The sequence below is a fragment of the Talpa occidentalis genome, unplaced genomic scaffold (assembly GCF_014898055.3).
Source record: "Talpa occidentalis isolate TD23 unplaced genomic scaffold, MPIMG_talOcc4v2.1 talOcc4.16, whole genome shotgun sequence".
Lineage (NCBI taxonomy): Eukaryota > Metazoa > Chordata > Mammalia > Eulipotyphla > Talpidae > Talpa > Talpa occidentalis.
This window is the reverse complement of record NW_023601653.1, coordinates 10,164,562-10,183,960: the sequence shown is the minus strand read 5'-3', so window position 1 is coordinate 10,183,960 and position 19,399 is coordinate 10,164,562. Positions and strand designations below refer to the sequence as shown.

At 41.7% G+C, this 19,399-nt stretch overlaps 1 protein-coding gene across 5 annotated transcripts in view; it reads left to right on the top strand.

Moving 5' to 3' along the window:
• TCP11L2 (t-complex 11 like 2) overlaps positions 1-19,399 on the top strand; it is a 37,595-nt gene that overhangs the window by 6,053 nt on the left and 12,143 nt on the right. For all 5 annotated transcript variants that reach the window (XM_037513717.2, XM_037513714.2, XM_037513718.2 and 2 more), the window contains exons 2-6: positions 4,012-4,203; positions 6,637-6,772; positions 9,873-9,993; positions 11,287-11,507; positions 13,135-13,271. In XM_037513717.2, the coding sequence (XP_037369614.1) occupies positions 4,047-4,203; positions 6,637-6,772; positions 9,873-9,993; positions 11,287-11,507; positions 13,135-13,271 (772 nt within the window). In that variant the 5' untranslated portion in view covers positions 4,012-4,046. The remainder of the gene's footprint in view (positions 1-4,011; positions 4,204-6,636; positions 6,773-9,872; positions 9,994-11,286; positions 11,508-13,134; positions 13,272-19,399) is intronic.

The following is a 19,399-nucleotide window of genomic DNA, read 5'->3' as shown; positions in this document are numbered from 1 at the left end:
TCCCCTGTGTCAGAAACTCTGCCATTAGTGAATTGTTAGGGAAAAAGCATAGTTGTTCTTTGTCAAGCATGCCTGCCACACACACATTTTATTTCTCAGAACATGCAGGGATGCCTCATAGAACTCTGTTCTGGAGCATTTTAGTTCCTAGGTGAAAGAGACCATACCTGGCTCACCAACTTAGAAGAAAAATGAGGGAAAGAGGGCTTCCCCGTTGGCGCAGCTGTTGAGCGCTGGGTTGCGAAGCTGCCCGCGGTCTCTGCCGCGCCGGTTCGATCCCCGGCTGCTCCCCGGCCACCAGAGGAGGGTCCCACATGGCGCGCAGACCTCTCCTGCCGCCCGCTGCTCCCCTGAGCAGTGTGCTTCGGTCCTTCTGCCTGCTCTGCTCCCCGCTCTGGCTCTGGTGAATTCTCTCACCCTCCTGCGCTTCTGATTGTACCCAGTGCATGTATAAACAAACAAACAAACAAATAAATAAATAAATAAAACATGCCTCTATTTAAAAAAAAAAAAATGAGGGAAAGAAAACAAAGGTGATGTGCATAAAGTCTTGCAAAGAATTAGTGACAGACCAAGGCCTCAAACCCTGGACTTCTAACTTAGATCTTTTTATATTTTACTTTACTTCATTTTTTTCAAGGATTTATTTATTTATTTACTTATGCATAGAAGAACTGGGGTGTGGACCAGTGGTGAGAGGGGTGAGAAGTTTTACCAGAGACAGAGTGGAGAACAGAACAGGCAGATCGACTGAAATACACTGCTGAGGGGAGCAGCGGGCCAGAGAGGAGAGTTCTGCTGCTCCATGTGGATTAGCTCCCTGGCCAGGGATCAAACCCAGGCCACAACAGTGACAGCGTGATAGTGCTGAAACTTAACCCCTATGCCACCAGGGATATACTTTTTATATTCAAAATCTTTGTGCTTTGCTGCCTGTTAAACACAATTAAGAAACCTATGAAGTATGCACTTCAGTTGGAGTAGAAAAATGAAATAGACAATTGTAACTATTAATCTAGTTCATAAATTCCAATGGATGAAAGCTTTCATTCACCTTTACTTGAAAAACCAGCCAAAGTGAAAAGAAATGAAGAGCAAAGCATGTGTAATACAGTTGCTACACTGGAGGCACTAGAAAAAAAAAATGAAGTGACAGCAAAGTTTAAGATACTCTAATAAAAGTGTGACAAGGACTAGAGAATATTGAGTCTCATCCCTAATAAGGTAGGTTGAGGTGGCAGGTTCTCTGCTCCAGGGCTTGGGCCTTAGCAGTACCAGGCCCGTAAATGTGCAGTGATATCAGTTTGCAAATGTTCTGGTTGAAGCTGTACTAAAGGGGATTCAGTGATTCCAATTCAGCTGACTCCAAGTGAATACTTGTCACATACTTGACACTGGCAACAGGCAAGACACAGTCCCTGCCTTATTAGGAGAGTCAGAAGTAGCCATGGAGGAAAGTAGCTGTCCAAGGCACTACATGCTGTCCCGAGATGTGCTGTAGAACACACAGTGCCTTCAGCTCTGACCCCAGGGCAGAGGAAGGGCTTCCTGGAGAAGGTAGCATTTTTAAGAAGTGCCACCGATTGCAAAACATTAGGAAAGAGACAAAGCGAGAGGGGAGGGCAGGCATTCCATTTAGTCGTTGGGTTTGGTGGAAGAGAAAGGGTTAGAGTTAAAACTCAAATTGAATGCAGTTCATGGAATAGAGGAGGTTATTTTAACACCAAAGGTGCATGAATTCAGGCACTTTGATGGGCCATGTTCATGGTAGTTGACCTTGGGACACGAAGATCAAGTGAATGTCTCTGTGGTCTGTCCTGGCAGCTGCTCTTCACTTCTTACCCTTTAGGTCTGACAAAGCCTCTGAGTGAGTGGTTGTTAGAGCAGTGGGCCAGATAAGGGTACTTACCATTTCTTTTTTTTTTTTTAAACATTTTTTTTTAAAGATTTATTTGTTTATTTATTTATACAAGCACTGGGTACAGTCAGAAGCGCGGGAGGGTGAGAGAACTCACCAGAGCCAGAGTGGGGAGCAGAGCAGGCAGAAGGACCGAAGTACACTGCTGAGGGGAGCAGCGGGCGGCAGGAGAGGTCTGCGTGCCATGTGGGACCCTCCTCCTGTGGCCAGGGAGCATGCGGGGATCGAACCGGCGCTGCAGAAGCTGCAGGCAGCTTCGCAACCCAGCGCTCAATTGCTGCACCACCGGGGAGGCCCAGGGTACTTATCATTTCTACAGGACTGAAGAAAGTTGTTTAGGGGAGACGAGGTACAAATGCCCTTGCCCTTAACCGTTAATACATTCTTCCCAGGCTCCTCCTTGTTTCTGTTACCACAATGAAAATTGACACTATTTCTCTCAACAAAGGCCAGGTCTCTCCCTGTCCCTCCCTTCATTCTGGCCCTGCCTATTCTTTCTTGTGCTTCTTGTTTTCCCTTCTGGCATCTGGCACACACAGTTTGAGGTAACTGGCCTTAAGAACCATGAGAGCAGGACCCTGTCTATTTTGTTTGCTATTCTATTTCCCAGTGCCCGGTGCACAGCACGCCCTCAATTAATAATGTAACCGTGTAGGCATTTCCAGGCATGCTATGGGTAGTTGTAGTTTGACATTCTGGCAGCTTTAAAAGCTGTGCACGCTTCATTGTATGGACTGGCTCAGGTTACTATCATGACTGTCCAAAGTGGATTCTGGGTGCCTTTCTTCTCAGGCCCAGCTTTTGAGTCAGTGTAAGCCACATCGTGTGTCTGTCCAGTGCGCTCATGGCCATGGCTCGAGCTCCTGGACCCTGGCCTGGGCATCCTGTGTGGCCCGGATCTCCTTGCAGGTTGTGCCCAGGCTCACTGGCCTGTCCTTCCCCAGGAGGCAATCCAGTGTCCTTTAGACAGCACTGGAAGTGGAGTCAGGGAGCTGGTTTTATGCATCATAAGTCCCCATATCCCTGGGAATCCACTCCACACCCCCAGCATCTGTGAATGGGGATTTTTTGGGGGTACCTCTTTGTTCCTTGGGTGGCAGTGGGTACTTTCAAAATTGTCAGTAAAAACTAAGTATCGCTTTACACTTCATATCACGTCAGCTCATGGGAATATAGAGAAGAAACTAAAGACTTACCAGTTTTCCCTTTTCCTCAGGTGGCTCACAGAGAACCACAGAGGTTCATTTCAAAAATATATATTTTTAAAGATTTATTGATTTATGCATACAAGAGCTGGGGTACAGGCCCAAGATTCGGGGAGTGAGAGGACTCACCAGAGACAGAGTGGGGAACAGAACAGGTGGATCTACTGAAATACACTGCTGAGGGGAGCAGCGGGCGAGACAGGAGAGGTCTGCTGCATCATGTGGGTTGCTCCCTGGCTGGGGATAGAACTCGTGCTGCAGAGGCTGCGGATTGCTTCATAGTACGGTGCTTAACCCCTTGTGCCATCAGGGAGGCCCCTCAAAAATATATTTTATTTCAAACAAAGACATAGGAGCAGTAACAATTAGCTAATTTTGATAGCACCTTAATAAGATTAATCCTCTTTCATCTTCAGTAACCAACCCTATGAAGTTAGTCTTTCAATTCAGTTTTGCTAAGGAGGGGAGGTGACTTAGTGACTTCCCCGAGGTCACATGACAATAACAGAAGGCACTTTTAGCCAATGCAGTCCTGGTGCTAAGTCCTACCCTGCACGCTTACCTTGCCATGTTTTGGCACTGCAGGAGGAGTGTGTGTGCATCCTGCTTGTATTTCTCAGAGATGTGTTATTGCTGAGAGTTGCCCCATGTTTACAGAGTATATTCTAAGTAAGCTCAATCTATGCCCATGGAACCCCTTTTCTGGAAGGCAGTTTTGAAGGCTTAGTAATAGCTTGGCCAGGGTGCTATGGGAAGGCTGAGGCAATCTTCTGGGGTGCTTTCCAACCCCATGACGCTTGTAGGCACTGCTGCCTATGTAGGCAGAAGCATCAGCACATCAGAGGACATACCACAGCACATTGATGCAGGGTCTGTTTGTCTGCACAGGTGCTCTCTCTGGACCCACACGCAAGTGACCCAAGATGCCTTTCAATGGAGAAAAGCAGTGTATGGGCGAGGATCAGCCGAGCGATTCCGACTCATCCCAGTTTTCTGAAAACATGGCTTCACTAAGTGACTGTGAGTGCTCCAGGCAGAGTTTTACAAGCGACTCCTCCAGCAAATCCAGCTCTCCTACATGTAAGATGACAGGGGAGTAGGGGCTCAGGGTGGTGGGGATGGCTTCACATATAATGTGTCAGATTTTAAAATTCAGAAATGAATGAATTCAAAGTACACCCTTCCTCCCCTTTCTCAATGTACCAGAATAGCACTGCGAAGGCCCCGCTGCTATCTGGTACATGCACTCAGGAATAAATAGCCTCTAAAGTTGACAACCTGCCCATTTTTATTTCCCTCCCTGTCTCCGATCTGCTTTGCTTTGACGATAAAGCAGGTCTCTCAACCCCATTTGTCTTGTCACTGTATTGGAAAGCCATTCAAGATCATTTTGGGAGCCTCATTCTAGGACCAATTCAAATCAGTCTTTTCTGGTCATTTCCGACATATATTGAAGGAAACCTGCCCTAATTCAGGGATCAGGCAGGAAGTGAAATAATATAAAGGGTTTCCTGCCTATTTCAAAATCTGTTGTACAAAGCACCCCAGAAGGGTGCACATGAGGAAAATTACTACATATACTGAGGATGTGAGGAAAGGGTTGAAGGAGTGGCTACAGTGGGGGAAAAAAAAAGTCCTTTTATATATGTGGAAGCTAGAGATGTGTAAAAGCGTGTATTTGTCTTTTTTCTTGGCTTTTTAGTTGGCATTTTGATAGGAAATATAACACCTTAAACTGACAAAATCAGAGGCAGAAAGAATCAGCTAGTGTTTAATATGATCAAATGCCAACTTAAAAAAAGTTGTACATTTGTATTTATTTTAAATTTATACAGTCTCATTTTAAAAATTTGGAAAGTGCATGTGCATATGCATAGTACAGAGAGAATAAGATATTCCCTATCACACCTTCTGGAGATGACAGCTGGCAGGGCTTGGTCACGTCTTCCATTTTCACTTAGGCATCTGTGTGGACTCTTCACTCAGTCTTATAACTAAAACATTCACTCAGGATAATATATATTTTTAAATAGTTTTTATAGCTGCCTACTACATCACATGAATGTATTGTAAATGTATTTGACATTGTTGTATCATTTGCCATTTAGTTCATTTCCTTTGTTGTTTTGTTTTTTCTGTACCAAATAGTGCTTTATGAACATCTTGGTGCATAAAGCTTTTCCAGGAATTCCTTTGGATATAATTAGATTGTTGGACTAAAGGGTATTGACATTTTTAAAGAGACTCTTAATGGGGAAGAGAGTTGATAAAACATACTAACAACCACCTAGGTTTCTATGCCTTTTCTCATTCTTTATACTATATTTGGAGTTGATGTTGCTAATATCATATCTAGGCATCCTAATTCTGTGTATCACCATTCTTTCTCCCTCACCCCAACTATTTCCCCCTTCTTCCTCCTCATCCTGTACCTTATAATATCATCATTGTTACCATTATTTTTATTATTTTAAATTGCCTGTCAGTAAGGTGGCTTGTGATCATGACCTTTAGTTAAAGAAGCTAAGAGTTCTAAAAGTGTTACCTCACATATTGTAATATTTTCTTAAAATACTCTTTAGAAATAAGTAGAATAATTCCTTATTTATACCTTCTTCCTGAAAAGTAATGACCTAGTTTATTAAATTTATTTTGCTTTAAATTATCTACCTTTAGTGAGATTTTGTTATGCTCTTAGATAATGTAGTCACCTCAGAACAGCCATGTGAGGAAGGTAAGCTGTACCTCAGTAAAATCAAATGATAACTACCAATTTGGGTTCAATTCTAAGTTTCAAATGATAACTTAGCATTATGCTATACTGCCCATACTTTTAGAAATTATAGCTTTTGAAAACCAGTTATTTTTTAGTAAGTCTGCTTAAGTTGATGAGAGTTTGGAGTTACAGAATAAAATTTTCTGTATAGTACACGTAATGATGCAGATAATAGGGAACTTAAAAACTGAGGAGATTTAAAAAGTAACTTTTGAGGGCCTCCCCTGGTGGCGCAGTGGTTGAGCACTGGGTTGCTAAACTGCCCGCAGCCTCTGCAGCGCGGGTTCTATCACCGGCCACCAGCGAGGGTCCCGCATGGCGCAACAGACTTCTCCTGCCGTACTCACTGCTCCCCTCAGCAGTGTATTTCATCAGTCTGTCTGTTCTGTTCCCCGCTCTGGCTCTGGTGAATTCTCTCACCCTCCCGCACTTCTGACTGACCCAGTGCTTGTATAAATAAATGAATAAATCTTAAAAAAAAAAGTAACTTTTGATTGGCCTATATGGATAAGGTTGTCTCAGAAACATTGAGAGTTTATTACCAGTTACAGTAACCAAAGCTATCAAAGGAGTTCTTGACTTTTTGAAGTCTTTATCAATCAGCTGTTTTGGAATATATTCTTACTTATAAAACCCTGAAAATATATATTGGAGTAACTGACACCCCATTTGCAGTGGGGGCTTCTTTGGATGACAGCTTCTCTGCTGGGGCATTGACTGGTTGGTTTATCTTTCAGCACCAAGCCCTCCCAGGGTTCTCACATACGATGAAGTGATTGCTGCGGCAGGGAACTTGTTAAACTTGACTCTTGCTCATGAAATTGCTGTCAACGAGAAATTTGAAGTGAAACCAACTCCCATTCCTGAGAACAGGTAACCGGGGGACGTTTGTTGTACATAAACTTAATTGAAGATTTTAGAAGCCTCTGAACATAGGAATCACAGCTGTATGGACACGGCTGGTTAGCCTCACCCCTGAGGGAGCTCTAGGAGTGCCCTAGATCCTACATCAGTCTGACTGCAGTAGCTCCAAATCTCCTGGGACAGAGATGAAGAAAAGGCCTCAAGCCATTGCTACAGATGAATCATCTTTAAAGGCAAAGTTGGCTTATAGATAACAGTGCTGAATCTCTAATCTCCTGGTGCCATTATAAATCCAGAGGCATCTGCTCTGTGAATTAAGAAAACATAATAGTTGATTCCAGCTAGAACTTAATTCTTTTAAAGGAACATAGTTAATGTAATCATGTTCTGTCTTTAAAATGTAAATCATAGTGTTTCTGGGGACGTTATTCATGATAATCTTTAGTATTTTTTAAGAGTGTGGAAAGTAGGTGTATCTGTGTGGTAACTGCATTCCACCTTGATCCTTTACCTTTATACCGCTTCTGCTGCTCACCTAGGCAGGGCCACCATCATCTCCAACCTGGACTCTTTAATCCTAACTAGTTGCCCATCTCCAACTTAACTCCCCAAGTTCTTCCTCCACATCCACATTGTAGCCACAGTGACCTTTCTAAAGGGCAAATCAGATGAGATCATCTCTTTGCTTAAGACCCTTCAGTGGTTTTCTTGACACTTAGAGTAATACAGATGTTGGTTAGCATGGCCGCAGGCCCTACTTTTCCAACTCCTCTCTACTGCTTCCCCTCCTATTTGTTGTGCTTTAGACACACAGCTCCCCTCCTGACCTCAGCGCACTCCAGCTTGATCCTGTCCCGGGGACTTTATTCTCCAAAGTTCTTGCACTCATCCTGCACAGGCTGCTTTCTTTCTCCCCACTCAAGTCTCAACTCAAAGATTATATCCTCTCTCAGAGAAGCTTTCTTTAACCACTCAGCAAGATCGGCACCCTCTGCCACGTCCCTACCTGCTACATCGTCTTCTCCGTCTTCCTCATAGCTCTGAAATTATCTTGTTTCTTCTTAATGTGTTTTTTTTTTTTTGTCCCTGCTAACATAATAAGCTTTTGAGTGTACAAACTTTCTTTTCACTGCACTATCCCCTGTGCCAAAACAGGGTCTACCACATGTTGGATGTTGCATAAACATTTATTGACCTGCTAATGGAAATGAATGTTTGAAGTGAAAAATTAGTGTGTTTATGTAGTGCAGCAGGAGACAGTTGGGGGTATTGGTACTGTAAACTCTAGAATTGTTAGTGTAGGCCATAGTGAAGGCACCTCACGATCAGGCAGACCCTGGGATCTGAATTCTGGCTCTGCTGAGACCATCTCTGAGTCTTGCTTCCTCAGGGATATTTTCTTTGGGGGCCGGGGATTGGTGAATAAAGTCCAGTTGTTGATATCCAGTAGGAATGCTTATGATTTGATTGCTCTCATCTCCTTACCCATATTCTCTAGAAAATTTAAAGAGTTTAAGCAGTACCTTGCAGCCTATAGGGAAATTTAAGTTTAAACTCTGATGTCCCTATGGGAATTTATAAAGTTGTTGTCCTGGTTGGTTCATTCAAGCCAGGAGTGGGAGGCTCATCAAGTCAGGAGTACTGCTGGCCTTTCAGATTGCATGGCCGCTCTCCAGCATCTCAAACACTGGACATGGCATTCTGTTTAATACATCTAGTTAGGCAACTGGAACAGGTTTTAACATTTAAAGTTTGTGAGTAGACTATATTATTCACAGTTATTGAAACAACTTTAATTCAATTTAACAATTTTAACTTCTCAGAAACCTAATTTTCATAGCACTATTGTACATTTAGCTATTGGCAATTAAAAAAAAAAAAACCACTTCCAAAATATCAAGTCATTCACTGTTCATTCATTGAACACTCACTAAATGTCAGATGCTGTATTAACTACAATGGCAAGTACCTGAAGAAGTCCTGCCCTCCACCCGGTGAGCAATAGAGCCTGGTAAATAATTACAATGCAGGGAAATAATATGCTTTTCTCAAAACTGCTGCAGAATAGTGTAGGTATTTAGTAGGAATGTGTATTTTGATATGCACCTATTTTAGGGCATTGACATAATGGGTGAAGTGAGGTGGCTACCTATTCATTGTGAACACTTCCACGAAGGTTCCTATTTCAGCAATTTGGTCTGGCTTACTTTAAATGGAACATCTAAGCTGAAGCTGGCAGGCATTCAAAGGCATGTATCCTTGCGGTCAGTCTATTCTATTCCATGTCATGAAACTTCAGCTGTTGAGGAAAGAGCAACTCAGCCATCTCATTCCATTAGAGCAAGTCTAAAGATCCATGCGGGACTCTGGCTCTGGTGAATTCTCTCACCCTCCCGCACTTCTGACTGTACCCAGTGCATGTATAAACAAAAAAACAAACAAACAAATAAATAAAACATGCCTATATTAAAAAAAAAAAAAGATCCATGCGGGAGCTGTAGCAAGGTAAACTGCAGCATCTGCTTAGGGCAGAATTTGATGAATTTATTGAAAACTATAGGAGAGAAGCATTTTTTAAAAAGATTTTATTTTTTTTTTATTTATGCATACAAGAACTGGGGTGTAGGCCAGAGGTGTGGAGGGTGAGAGGATTCACCAGAGACAGAGTAGGGGGCAAAACAGGCAGCTCTACTGAAATCCACTGCTGAGGGGAGCAGCGGGCAATACAGGAGAAGTCTGCTATGCCATGTGGGTCAGCTCCCTGGCTGGGGATTGAACTCATACTGCAGTAGCTGTGGATAGCTTGATAGTGCTGAGACTTAACCCCTTGCACCACCAGGGAGGCCCAGAAGGAAGCATTTTTAAAGCATGAAGGAGACACTTAGGAGAGAATATTGAAGAATCAAGTTTAAGTCTAAATAAATAAGTATATACTGGGAATTCTTAATTATGTTAAATACATTGAACTAGGAAAATATGTCAGATATCAGTGGTATTATGGGCAATTTTTATTCTGTTGTTCTGCATTTTCTAAATTTTCTACCTTGAGCATATTTTTACAATCAGTAAAAATGCTCATTTTGAAAAAAACATCCATTCATTCCTGTAGCTTGTTTGGTCAAGTGAAGCACATTGTCCACCAGGCCTTTTGGGACCTCCTGGAATCGGAACTGAATGCTGAGCCTCCCAAATACGAATATGCCATCAAACTGTTTGAAGAAATCAGAGAGGTGAGTTGATGTTGTCAGTGTTAATTAGAAGTTTTTTTCTCTTGGAAGATCATTTTCATATTCTCCAAAGAGCATTGGATGTGACTGGAAGGATTTTCTTCCTGTACCTTCCAGAGTGGGGTGGAGGCAGGGAAAATGAGGAAGAAAAGGAGCACAGGGCAATGCTTAGTGCACAGAGTGGAGGTTGTAGTGGTGAACAGCTGGTGCTCTGGAGTTAGACCTGGCGCGGGGACAGCCTCTCCTCCTTGGGTCTTGGTTTCCCAAGTACTTCTAGGGTAGTTATAAGAATGAAATGACATGAGAGTTATAGTTGTTTTAGCATTTACATTTACAAAGTGCTTGTTCTATACCAAGCATTAGATTGTTCATTTATCCTTAACACTGTGAGGTAGCTATTTCTGATACTATTTTATATAAAGAAATCAAACTCCTGACTCACCCAGGGTCACACAGCTCAAAGGGGTGGAAAGGATTTGAACTGAAGCTCTCATTCATAGCCGGGTGCCAAACCAGGTGCTTTGTGTCTATAAGTACACTGTTTGCTGTGTGATGAACACTCTGTAGAGGTTGCTTATCAAAGGTAAATATTTTATATGTAAAATATACTGTGTTAATGGAGCCTATGGGGCATTTCCATTTTCTCTTCTTTAAAAGATATTTTTTTTTTTTTTTTTTTTTAGCTTTTTTTTTTTTTTTTTTTTTATAGAGGCATGCTTTATTTATTTGTTTGCTGGTTTGTTTGTTTGTTTTGTTTATACATGCACTGGGTACAGTCAGAAGCGCGGAGGGCGAGAGAATTCACCAGAGCCAGAGCGGGGAGCAGAGCAGGCAGAAGGACCAAAGTACACTGCTGAGGGGAGCAGCGGGCGGCAGGAGAGGTCTGCGCGCCATGTGGGACCCTCCTCTGGTGGCCGGGGAGCAGCCGGGGATCGAACCGGCGCCGCAGAGGCCGCGCGCAGCTTCGCAACCCAGCGCTCAACCGCTGCGCCACCGGGGAGGCCCTAAAAGATATTTTTTTAAGCCATGATCTGCAGCTTGTAAACTGAGTAATTGCTTCCTTGCCAGTTGTTTTCATGCTGATAGTATTAGTGATTTCCCATGGAGGGAGGGGGGCTCTAGTTCAAATGATCAGAGTATTATTTTTAGAGTTGAGACGCTGGAACGATCCCACACCCAGCACAGGAAACTTGTAGGCCATCTGGGACATTGTAGCATGGACAAGACACTGAAGTAAAAGGGACAACCTTTGTTCATATAACGATGCTGTTAATTTTCTCTCCTTTCCCTGCGTAGATTCTTCTCTCTTTTCTGATTAATGGTGGCAACCGCCTTCGTGACCAGATCTGTGAAGTATTGGACACAGACCTCATTAGGCAGCAAGCCGAGCACAGCGCTGTGGACATCGAAGGGCTGGCCAACTACATCATCAGTACGATGGGGAAGCTCTGTGCTCCCATGCGAGATGGCGACATCCGGGAGCTGAAGGTCACTGGCAACATCGTGCAGGTGCTGCGGTGAGCACTTGGGACTTCTGTTCTCTTAGTTCATTCCAGAGGGAATTGCGGGGCTTTAGGAACAGATAGTAGTAACTAGTCTCAAAAAAAAAAACAAAAAAAAAACCTTGACTTTCAAAGAAAGCCAAATAAAGCAAGGAGCAAGGCAGTCACTCACAACAACATTGTTCATGGGCAAGTGCTGGAACTGAGGAATGCGGTGTTGGAAAAAGAGAGATGCAGTCCCCGACCTCAGGGAGTTTTCAGTCAGTGGGGATACAACGAATTACTTACGGTGGTAGCTGCTATAGAAGAGGCAGTGGAGAGGCTTTAATAGAGCCTCCGGCAGGGGGCACCTAACCTAGGCAAGGATCTAGGAAGGCTCCTTTATTAGTAAGGATATATTAGCGGCACCAAGTCCTCAGACACCCTTAACATTCAGCTGATGAATGAGAAAGATCACGAGGAAGCCTACCCAGTATTTAACCGTCGTGGCCCAGAAGTGACACATTCCACTGACTCTAACTCATCCCACGGGGCCACCTAGATTGCAGGAGTTTTGGGAAATGTGGTTGCATATCTGGAAAACACATTTTCTACCTCAAACCTGCTTATTGGAAAAGGAGCATGGCTCTTTGGCCAACAAGTCTTCTTTGCCGCAGCTGCCCTGTGGCGGTAAGGTGAGATTCAAATTGTAGGAATCTGATATGGCTGTGTAGACAGTAACATCTTTGTGACACCACACTTTTGGGCACTGAAGGGAACTTTTTCCCCTTTTTTATGAATATAACCACATTGAGAATTTAATTTTATACTATAGTGTTAGAAAGGTAGGAGAAAAAAATTGCATGTAGCAGGTAACTGTATGACCTTGAGCAAGGTAATAACCTCTCAGAGTCACACTTTTCCCCATCTGTAAAGTGGACTTTATATATCTTTAGATTTCTGCTCAGCTTTGGAAAATTGAGATTCTTCACTTGTGGAATCCTTGCACAAGTGGAAATGATGTTCCTCGTTTCTCATTGATTATCTCACTGGCTTTTCATAATATCTCTCCAAGGCTGATCTTGTCCTCTGTTTACACAGACAAAAAAACTGGGGCTCAGAGAGACTGAGTATCTTGTGCCTGGCCACTGAGCTGGTGGTTTGCAACACTGTCTTTGAACACAGGGCTGCCCTGCTCTAACCTGAAGGATGTTGTCCCCTGGGCCTCACTTCCCATTCCTGTTTCGTCTGGCCTTCTCTTTTCTTTCCTCTTATTCCGTTTGGCCAAAAAAAACCATTATACAATGTTCAGGCTTCCTAACATTTAAGGGGTTTTCAAATGAAAATTCCTGCTTGAATCTTTTTTGTCTCACTGTTGAGACTCGTTGTTTATGCTTCTTTGTTTTTCTATCAGTTTATAACTGGAAGGAATGTTTCAGCAGAGATACTGTAATCACTAAACCAAACACTCTTGAAATCTGTGGAAGAATCCATTTGGAATGCACCTGTAATGCTGTCTGTGAAAAGACCTTGCCAAATGGCAGTTGGAATTTCAAAACTATTTTGTGCGTGTGTTGTCTTTCTAGTGTGTACAGTAGGTAGACGCTATGAATTTCAGCCTAATTTTTAAATTACCTTCCTATTTTAACTGCATACTTTTTAGACAAATATTTCACGTTTTGGACCTCATGAAACTGGATATGGTCAATTTTACAATTTGGAGTATTAGACCCCATCTTCAACGCCAGTTGGTGGATTATGAGAGAACCAAGTTCCAGGAAATTTTAGAAGAAACTCCAGGTAAGTATAATATAATGTGTGTTTATGCATTTCAGCCTTCTGTTGAACATGTTTAATGTCTAAAATTGATGTCACAATTTGTAATAATTTCCTATGTTTCAGGAAGTGTGCTAAGCACTACTCATTTCTTCATGCATCTCTCTCAGACACACACAAACACAAACAAGCATGCACATGCACGCACTTATTAAGCTTCTACTGTGTTCCAGAGACAGCTTAGGTGCTGTGGATACTCCACTAAACAAAACAGAATAGAGTTGTGAACCCCAAACCTGACATTTTACTAAGCATGATAAACAAACACATATTATCAGATGTAGTATTAATTGCTGTGATGGAGAAATAGGATAAAGGGGTGGGTAGTAAAGGGGCATGGGTGAGGGTGGGGGTTGTGGGTTTTTTTATGAGTTGGACTGGGGAGCACTCTCTGATATGTAATATTTGAGCAGAGTTTATAAATAAGTGAGGGTATGAATATTTGAAGGATGAACATTCCAGCCAGAAGGAATTGCAAGTACAAAGACCCTAAAGCAGAAAATGACTTGTGACATTGGACAAACACAAGGCACACGGGCTGGCTAGAACAGAGGAAGCGGAGAGAGAATGATAGGGGATGAGGAAGGCAAAGGCAGGTCACCTCGAGCCATATTAGGACTTGAGAGAAATTTAGATTTCATTCCCAGTGTCATCAGAAGTCTTTGGAGAGTTTTGAGTAGGGGAGCAATGTCTGATTTAGCTTTTTAAAGAGTCATCTGGCTCATAGTAGTCAACACTAGCAAACACTTTATTTGAGTACTCATCATGGGCCAAGTCTTGACAGTGTGTCAAACACTTCAAACACTTTACATTTATTAGCCCATGGAAGCCCAAGAATAACCCTGTGAGGCTGTGACTGTTGCCACCCACTGTTTACAAATGAGAAAAATGAAGTTGAGGTATTTACCGTAGGTGACTGCTACTAATTGGGGTAATCTGGTTAGGCCAGCTATTTCTGTGGCCAGGCCACGTGCATTCAACCAGCAAGCACACTGCTGTCTTCATACAGGATGTGCACATCTGTGGGGGGGTGTTGCAGCGGGAGCTCTGGCAGCTGGTGCCTTATGGGACTAGATGATTCCTAAGGAGCCTTCCTATAACCAACACTCTGTGTTTTAGCTGCAAAGACAGAGGGATTAAGGGAAGTGGAGGCTGAATTTGAAACCTTATCTATAGTAACTTGTTCTTAGCATTTTCCTGAGAATGGCTGGTTTCATTGTGCCTGTGTGTATGTCTATATGTATACATGTGCATACCTATGTGTACATACGTATGTGTCCAATATCACCATGTCTTGAATCAAGATAACTTGGAATCTTGAGCCAATTCTTTAATAGAGGGTTGAATGATAATTTTGTTTATCTCAAGTGATATGTTTCTGACATTAAAAACCGGGTTTACTGACCCATAATTCATCTGGACCTTTCACATGAACCTGTCTATTTCCAGAGATTTAAGAATAGAATAATCCAGCTGTGCATATAGGTCATTATTGCCCAGCTCTAAATATGTTCCCAGAGAAAGAGTCCAGGAAGCAGAGTGTATGTCAGCTGTTAATTATATCCTCGAGTCTCTCTGCCAAAGTCGGCTACTGTGGCCTGCTGTCAAAATAAGAGCCTGAGTGTCGTGTAGAAGGATGAAAGCATTGTTGGAATATTGTGTGTGTATGATTTATAAAATAATTACTGGAAAATGAATACAGAGGAGAACTGTGGATTTCTGAATTGACTTAAAAAATGATTTTATTTTGCCTAAGGGGAGATTTTATATAATTGCAATATTTATTTTTTTTAAAGATTTATTTATTTATATACAAGAACTGGGGTACAGGTCAGAGGCGCAGGAGGGTGAGAAGACTCACCAGAGACAGAGTGGGGAACAGAACAGGCAGACTGATGAAATACACTGCTGAGGGAGCATCAGGTGAGACAGGAGAGGTCTGCGTGCCATGTGGGTAGCTCCCTGGCCAGCCGGGAATCAAACCCGTGCTACAAAGGCTGCGGACAGATTCACAGCACTGCGCTCAACCCCTTGCCCCACCAGGGAGGCCCTATAATTGCATTATTTAGAATACACCAAAGAAAGCCTTAGGCAGTGGTCAGGCTCATGTAGAAAGCACCAACGAGGTAGCCACAGTAGAGCCAACAACAAAACTAACTGGAGAGAATAACCGATTACCCAGGGCAAGGGGTAATTACCACAACTAACTTATTTTTTTTTAAAGGATTTTGCTTTTTTTTTTTTTTTTTTTAAAGATTTATTTACACAAGAACCGGGGTACAGGCCAGATACACAGGCAGGTGAGAGGACTCACCAGAGACAGAGCGGGGAACAGAACAGGCAGACTTATGAAAGACACTGCTGAGGGGAGCAGCAGGCGAGACAGGAGAGGTCTGAACGCCATGTGGGACCCTCGCCGGCCGGCTGGGATCAAATCAGCACTGCAAAGGCTGTGGACAGCTTCACAGCGTGGTGCTCAACCCACTGTGCCACCAGGGAGGCCCACCACAACTAATTTTGAAGAAACTCAGAAAAGAGAGTTGTATTTTTTTTAGATAATACCTTTTCTGATACAATGTTCTCATGAGCTTCATTTCATGTGATTTCAAAAATCCTAGAGAACTTTGTCTTTTCAAAAATTATATCAAACTGCATTATAATTGTCTTTTCCTAGCTCATCTTTGAGATAGTTAAATGGGCTTTTAAACGTATCAGTTGTAAATGATTAAGCTTGCAATATAAATGCTTATTATTGCCACATTGTAATTGTATCTATGATTACATGTATATCCCTCCTTAAATAAAAGACTGCAAATCTTTTATATGTTCATAAATAAAACCAGAAAGACCAAGAACAACATTTGCCAATAGACACAAGGTTGTGAAATTCTAGGGGTGGTTTTATTTTAGTATAGCAAACAGCTACTCATAAATTACCCCTGTTCAAATGCTGGGTTTGAGGAAGAATTGCAGGGTGACTATTCTTTATTTTGTCTGGACACTTAAAAAATCTGCCCCAGTGTTCAGTCTACTTTTTTTTAGCAGTCACTGCTCTATGAATTCTACCAAATACATATTTTTATAGGAAATTCAGTATAAAAAGCAATTTGTTTCTAGTAAGGAACCTTAGAACTGTGTCTAATGTAAAATAAAGTGAATTTTGTCCTAAGGCAGACAGCCTCAATAGAAAAATCTTGCCCTCAAACTTTCCTCCTTCTGAGTGAACTTCAATATGTCAAATTTCATTTGTTCTTGATGTATGAGTTGTTTCACTCATGGTTGGAGGAAATGCTTGCAAATAAAAGTAAATGAATGTTATTATTTAAACTGTTCCTCTCAATTGTGAGTGATTTTGCACTGCAAGGGACATTTGGCCATGTCTGAAGACATTTTTAGTCATTCACTGGGGGAGAAGATTGCTGCCGGCAGCTAGTGAGTGTACGCCAGCGATGCCGGCAGAAACCCTACAAAACAATGGACAGCACCAACAAAAAGAATTACCCAGTCCAGATGTCATGTGCTGAGGGTGAGACACCCTGTTCTAGAAAAGAATTGGAATGAATCCATTTCATGATGGAGGAAAAAATGTGTGGGTTTTTTATTTTTTCCATGCTCCAGGATGATTTGGTCATCACGAATCTAAGAAGTGTGGTGGCAGTCCGGCCTTTGGGGTTACTGTGTGTTTGGAAGCGGTCTCATTTCAGCCAGACTCGCTTGACGGCAGGAGCCGTCCTCTCCTTGCCTCCTTTCCATCAGCTGGGTGGACTGTCTCTTCAGAGCAGTTGCAGAGGCACCTTTGGGAACAATTGGATGAGGGGTGTAGTTGTTTGCTAACAAACTACTAACATAATGGAATTATTATTTCCCTTAATCACAAAAATCCCTTTTATTATAGTATCTCAGTGCCTTATTCTTAGAAAATGAAGTGAATTAAGCTTTAGAACCTCATTTCCAGTGACACATATTTTTAATGCAGAAGAATTGAATTTGATAAACTCGTTTAAAGTGAAAGGACAACCTAATGACATTGTCACACATTGCCTAAAATCAAATTAAGTCTAAGACTCAAGTTCAGGGATTTCACCTCTTCTTCATCTTGTCCCTCATGTGTACAATGCAAATTGGATTCCAAAGTAAAGTTGCTTCCCCATTCTGAGTTTGCTTTCTAAGCTCTTGGAGAAGAGACTGTTGGTAATCAGCCTCTCTACATTGCCAACTTATGTTTACTTGTCAGATGTTTCAAGAATTAATGTAAAGTACCTCTCTGCTTAATACTGGGTTCAGTTTGGCAAGCAATTAATTCTATAGGCACTGCCAGTGGTGTGTTGGAAGTAGTTTGTACTGTTAGTTTCTTGTTATAAATACACTTACTGATTACAACCTAATCATCCCAGTACTAACACCTTGTCCCAAAGAAATGTAAACTCCCATTGACACAAAAACTTATCTGAGAAAGTTAATAGCAACTTTATTTGTATAGCCCTATAGGAGAAACAACCCAAATGTCTTTCAGCAGGTGAATAAACAAAACTATAGTGGACTATTACTCAGCTATGGAAAGGAATGAACTATTGATATACACACTAGCTTCGATGCTGAGTTAAAAAAAAATCTCTGAAGTTTGTTAAATATTGTATGATTCTATTTGTCTGATATTCTAAACATGACATAATTACAGTGATCAGTGGTTGCCAGAGGTTAGAGCTGGGAACAGAATGTGACTTTAAGGGATAGTGTGAGGGAGTTTTTTCTTTTTATGGTAAGGGATAGTTCATTATCCTGATGGTTACACTAATATACATAGTCATTAAATTTCAAAGAACAACATTCACACAAAGAATGCATGTGAAAACTGGTGAAATAAAAGCTTGTAAGTTAGTGGTTGTAAATCAGTTACAGTTTCCTGGTTTTGACAATGGAATGTAGTTTTGTAAGATGTTGTTGAGAGAAGGTGAGAGAGGGATACAGAGGAACTCTGTACTATCTATAGTTTCTTGAGTCTTAAATTCTTCAAAATAATTTTTTTAATTTAATATATTTTTTTTATTTTTTACATCACTGTTCATTTTTAAACAGTATTTGCTTCCTCTCCTCCCCCCAGGTGTAGTCCCCATAGAGTTTCCTTCCCCAATGTACCTGTGCACCATCACCTCAGTAACCTGTGCTCCTCCCTCCTTCCCTCTGATCCCTCTCCCGCCTCCTCCCCTGCAGGATGTCTCTGATTTATAATTGTCCATTTTTGCTTTGTTGTGTTTTGTACTATTAACATTTTTTACACTGATGTCTTATTGGGTTCCCCTATATTCCTGCTATAAGTGAAAGCATCCGATATTTTTCTTTTTCCTTCTGACTTATTTCACTGAGCATAAGTCCTTCTAGTTCCATCCACATTGCTGCGAATGGCATGAGTTTATCATTTTTGATTGCTGAATAATATTCCATTATGTATATATGCCACATCGTCTCGATCCAGTCATCTGTTTTTGGGCATAGCATAGGGGCACAGGTATTCTTTTGAATCAATGTTTTTGTGTACTTTGGGTAGATCCCTAGCAGTGGAATTGCCAGGTCGTATGGTAGCTCCACAAAATAAAATTATTTTAAACAGTGAAAAAGAAATGAACTGTGATACTTAAGATAACATGGATAAATCTCAAAGATACTATGTTTAACAGGCATATGAAAAAATGTTCATTATCACTTATTATCCAAAACCACAATGAGATACCACCTCACACCTGTAAGAATGGCCCTCATTAAAAAAAAAAAAAAAAAAAAAAAAAACTGGAAGCAACAAATGCTAGCAAGCCTGTGGTTAAAAAATGAACCTTTTTACATTGCTGGTAGGAGTGTAAACTGGTCCAGCTACTGTGGAAAGCTGTGTGGAGGTTCCTCAAAACACTAAAAATAGATCTACCATATGATCCAGCAAGCCCACTCTTAGGAATCTACCCAAAGAGCATAAAAAGACTAATTTGAAAGGAAACCCACACTCCTATGTTTATTGCCATAATATTTACAGTAGCAGAGATACGGAAACAACCTAAATGCCCCCAAATAGATGAATGAATCAAAAAGATGTGGTATATATA